Source organism: Temnothorax curvispinosus, unplaced genomic scaffold (genome assembly GCF_003070985.1).
Source record: "Temnothorax curvispinosus isolate PA1 unplaced genomic scaffold, ASM307098v1 QBEX01004474.1, whole genome shotgun sequence".
Taxonomy (NCBI): Eukaryota; Metazoa; Arthropoda; class Insecta; order Hymenoptera; family Formicidae; genus Temnothorax; species Temnothorax curvispinosus.
The window spans coordinates 20,410-25,246 of record NW_020214254.1 but is presented as its reverse complement, the minus strand read 5'-3'; the positions used below and the strand labels follow the sequence as shown (position 1 = coordinate 25,246).

At 37.6% G+C, this 4,837-nt stretch overlaps 1 protein-coding gene across 2 annotated transcripts in view; it reads right to left on the bottom strand.

Moving 5' to 3' along the window:
- Positions 1-2,822: 2,822 nt before the first annotated feature.
- The window catches only part of LOC112453531 (UDP-glucuronosyltransferase 2B2-like), a 14,752-nt gene continuing 12,737 nt past the window's right edge, over positions 2,823-4,837 (bottom strand). For both annotated transcript variants that reach the window (XM_025014323.1, XM_025014322.1), the window contains 2 exons: positions 3,482-3,701; positions 2,823-3,221 (listed from right to left, as the gene is read on the bottom strand). In XM_025014323.1, coding sequence (XP_024870091.1) covers positions 2,927-3,221; positions 3,482-3,701 — 515 coding nt within the window. In that variant the 3' untranslated portion in view covers positions 2,823-2,926. The remainder of the gene's footprint in view (positions 3,222-3,481; positions 3,702-4,837) is intronic.

Below are 4,837 nucleotides of genomic sequence, written 5' to 3'. Positions count from 1 at the left end.
TTATGATCATCCGGGACTATTGCAGGGACAGGGGCCTGTTATACACGGACCGGGATGGGGTTCTGAGACTGGTCCTGAGAGCGGTCCGAGGGAAACGACCGGACTCCTTTTCCCCCTGCGGGGGGAGAAGGGGATCCGCCCCCTTGCCGCCATATTTGGTGCCGAGCAGGTCGGTGGACAGGGAGGAGGCGGGCCGACGAGGGCTCGGGTGGGATTCCCAAGGAATCCCTGCCACAAGCGCTCCCCTCGGTCTGCGCGGGCAGGGGGCCGTGAATTCTCGGGGGGGCTTAGGCCTTACCTCGGGGACACGGATCTCGCCTGCCCCTTAAAAAGGCCCGAGGGAAGGGAGGAGTTTATGGCTTTTCCCCTGCTCGCCCGGGGGACGGGCGAGTGGTCGGGGATAACTGCTCGTCCGCTGCGCAAGCAACCCCGGAAGTAGGGGTGGTTGATAAGCGTGGTGACACTCATCCGTCACAAATTAGGAATCGCGACACGCCCTTAAGGGCGAAGTGCGGGGTGGCTCACGGATGTGATCATTGCGTTTCCCGGGGCGAGTGCGCCGGGCAGAAGCCGATCAACCTCGGCGGCAGCAAGAAGCGCGACGTCTACATCGCCGGCTTCTTCCCGTACGGCAATCACGTGCCGGAGGGTCACATCGGCCGCGGCGTCATGCCCGCGGTGAAGCTCGCGGTGGAGCACATCAACGAGCACCCGACCATACTCAGGGACTATCGACTGCATATGTGGTGGGACGACACAGAGGGAACGGACACTACGGAAGAAGAAGTGAAAAAGTTTACGTGGCGTACCATCGGCAAACATCCGAGACGACGTCGGGGAAGTGTGCGACGCCGGCGACCTGCGACTGCGATTGCTAAATTCCCACTTGCCCCGAGGATATGTTATTTCTGAAGGCACAGGACCATACCACTTTTTCTCTGGCAAACAATCATCAAGATATCACAAACTAAATATTGAAAAAATTACCAAGTTTTTCTTGAATATCTAAAAAAAAATTAGGCAAATAAAAGTTGTCCAAATTAGTTAATAAAAAAAAATGGTACAATAAAAAATAAGGGTTTTTATTTAAAAAATTTGACTTAAGCCCTATTGGATTCAATACAGGCTCTGGGGCCCGATTCTCTAACGACAAACGTATGCGTAAACTCTGCTCTAACAGAAAAGCTGCAAGCTTATTGGCTAAAAACCGTGCGATAACAAATCAATTTGCAGCCTTTCTGTTAGAGCAGAGTTTGCGCATACGTTTCTTGTTAGAGAATCGGGCCCCTGGATCCAAAATCCAATAAGATCATCTATTGGCCTCCTTCGAATTTTTCAACTTTTATCTAAAACACTTTTCCAATAAACCAAGCCGTCAATTGACACTTAACGAAGATTAACACAATAACATTTAAACGACACCCAACGATAAAGTGATCATGGCGACACTGATTAAATCGACATAGAACATTAAGTGCCCGTCTACAAATTGTTCAATCACAGTTGAATTTGAGAAGAATAATTGACTGTGATTGGTTAAGTTCTTAGGGCTTAGGGCTTAAAACATCTATTGTAGACGGACACTAAAGGTTAATACCCTGCTAATATCAAACCAACATATTATTCAACGATGAGGATCAATCTTCAACCTACACTAAACATTGAGGCTTAATCCCCAACTTACACTTATCATTGAGAATAAACTCCCAATATACACTCATCATTGAGGATTGAACCCACAACTTACCTAAACCTTAATAGTCAACACTCAATCTACACCTAAATTTAAGTGTTGACACTTAACTTTGATGACAAACACTAAACTTTGCCCAAATTTGAGTGTTAACTTTCAAATTTAAGCGTAAGTTTAGTGTTAACACTCAAATTTGGGTGTTAACCATCAAATTGAGTGTACTTTCTTATAAGGGTCTACGCGTGAAAAGTTGTAAATCCATGTAGCAACTCGTCTCGCGTGGAAAGTGTGTGCGTGGAGGCAGTAGATTCCACCCTCCTGCGGGGGCTCTACTACCGTTAAACTAGATACATATTGTGCCTTGCAAAGTACATGCGTGGACTTTCCACGCGTAGAAAGTTGTAAACTCATGTAGCAACTCGTCTTGCGTGGAAAATGTATGCATGGAGGCAGTAGGTTAAAAATGTTAAAAAAATTACTTAACTTTTGAGTCGCTAAAAATCCTTTTGGTGTATGTCTTTTTTATGTAAAAGGAACCTATTTACAAAGTTTGACCTAAATCGGAGCATGAACGTTTTCTCTCTAAATCTGAATCAGTGAATAGTTATATACTGATGACAGTGTAAAGTATGCCACTGATTCATGAAAAGTGGCATACTTTACACTAATATCAGTGACTATTCACTGATTCAGATTTAGAAAGTACGGAAGAACAGCCTAACTGCTATATTTCTCAAACTTTTTTCATTAATAATTTTTTAATAAATAACGACCGCCGGCTAAAACCTATTGAAGGTCACTCAGGATGATGACCTTGACAACATATGTCAAGGTCAAAGTCATTGGTAAGGTTTGACCTTTTATGGATATTAACCCATTATTTAAACAAACGGACATATGTCTCCTTACATTCAAGTTAATAGAATTCTAAAAAATATTTACATTTGCGTAAATGTTTAAATAAAAATATTTCTACACAATAATGTGTTATTTTATTTAATGTCAGAGAGGAGCTTTTATACATATGTACATAAAAAATATTTTATTAAATGTTTTAATATTTATCATAATCTCGATTTAATTTACAATTCACCAGTATAACATAATTTATTATTAATTACAATATAAATGCAATTAATACGACGTTTTCTATATTTGCGTTATATTTACTTATTCTTTACATTAACATTATATGCAGCAACTGCACCCAAAGCTAGTTAATGTTTCTACGACTTACGCTTGCTTGTTCTTGTGTAATTTAGATGCGGTGTACATATAATTATAATAAAAATTAATTAATAGCTTTATTACAAAGAATATACTTAACAATATTATAAAGAAATTAAGGAACAAAAATGCGTAGACATCAATCAGATTTTGTTCCATCCAGCTCTGAGATCTCAGCGACGTTACTAAAGTTCCATTTGGATGGCGGACGGTGTATTCAATGCTCCAAACAGCTAAATCTAATGGCGGTATTGGCCGATCCCGGAATTCGCTGGATAATCGTTTCATGTTTCTCGTATAACTGTACAAAAAAGGTATTACTTTTAATGATGAAAAACATTACGCATATTAATTAAAGGAATAGCCAAATATGACAAAATACATAAACAAAAAAGCAAAATTTTATAATTTATTATTTTGTAACCAATTGTTTTTACAGGAATTTTTAAATCGACTATACTATAATAAACATTAGAGTTTAAACATTACTTGTAATGTAGCTAAATTGTTAATATTTACTACTTAAATAATAATTATTGAAACATAATCGAAATATAATACCTTTCATTGTAAAGTACTTCTTCAATTGCGTGTAATAAAGATTGCGTGGACAAAGTTTTAATGTCCAAGTATATGCCAACACCTTTAGCTACTAATATTTTTGTGTTAGATTTTTGATCCATAAAAAATGGCATTACGATCATTGGTACACCTTTCCAAATAGCTTCCTGCGTACTCAGAAGACCACCGTGTGTCCAGACTGCTTTTACATTTTTATGAGCTAAACATAAAGATATCATATCATACCTACTATCATACTTCATATCATACTATTATATAAAACCCGACTGTTTGTCTGTCCGTCTGTCCGTCCGTCTGTCCGCGAACTACTCATTCGTTAGTGGACCGAATTTTTACCAAAAGTATATGAAACAGGGGTAGAATTTTCCGGGAAGTGCCATGATGTGTATAGTTTTTTGTTACCGATTTTCTAGAAACCGGTTTTTCTAATTTTGCTTCCTCATAGAGGAAGCTTTGTTTTCGTTAAAAAAAATTTTTTTTTTGTTTTTCTGAATGTGTTCAGAATGTTCTAAAACGTCGAAAAATTGCAATTTAAAAAAATGTATGTATGTATGTATGTGTATGTGTATATGTGTGTATGTGTGTATGTGTGTGTGATGTGCCAAATTTACCGAAATTTCTATAACTCCAGAACTAATCAACCAAATCTTAACGAATTATTTATAAAATAGGGGTAGAAAAAACTGAAAAATGTAATAGAATTATTAAAAATTGCTAATAATCAAAGGGTTCTTTTTTAATAAAATTTTGAATTTTTGCAGAAATGTTTGTTTATGCTTTAATTTCCGCAAATTTAGAGATATCAATCTATTTCTAATTTTATTATATTTTTCAGTCTTTTCTACCTCTATTTCATATATAATTCTTTAAGATTTGGTTGATTAGACTCAGCTTTATACGCAATCAAAGGTCCCTAATTTTTAGAAAAATGTCTGTAATAGCTTTAACTTCTGTAAATTTTAAGATATCGGTCTATTTTTTATTTTGTTATATTCTTCAGTCTTTTCTATTTCTATTTTATATAATTCTTTAAGACCGGTATTCATAGTCGGGTCTTATATTCAAGATCGTCTTAAGTATAGTCTTAAGGCGTCATCAGCCAATCAGAGGGCTGTGTTAGCATCTTAAGACGTCACTTTCTCTATGAGGAAGCCAAGTGCAAATTTCTAATTTGCACCATTTTTTACTACTTTTTGCTTGCAAAAGTAATTTTTTTGCTCCAGCTTTTAAGAAACTCCAAGATCAAAATGGAGCGCTTAAAAGTAAAGGACCTCCTGAGGTCCTGACCAGTGACCACGGAACACAATTCACTGCAGACATCTTCGCGAAATTCTG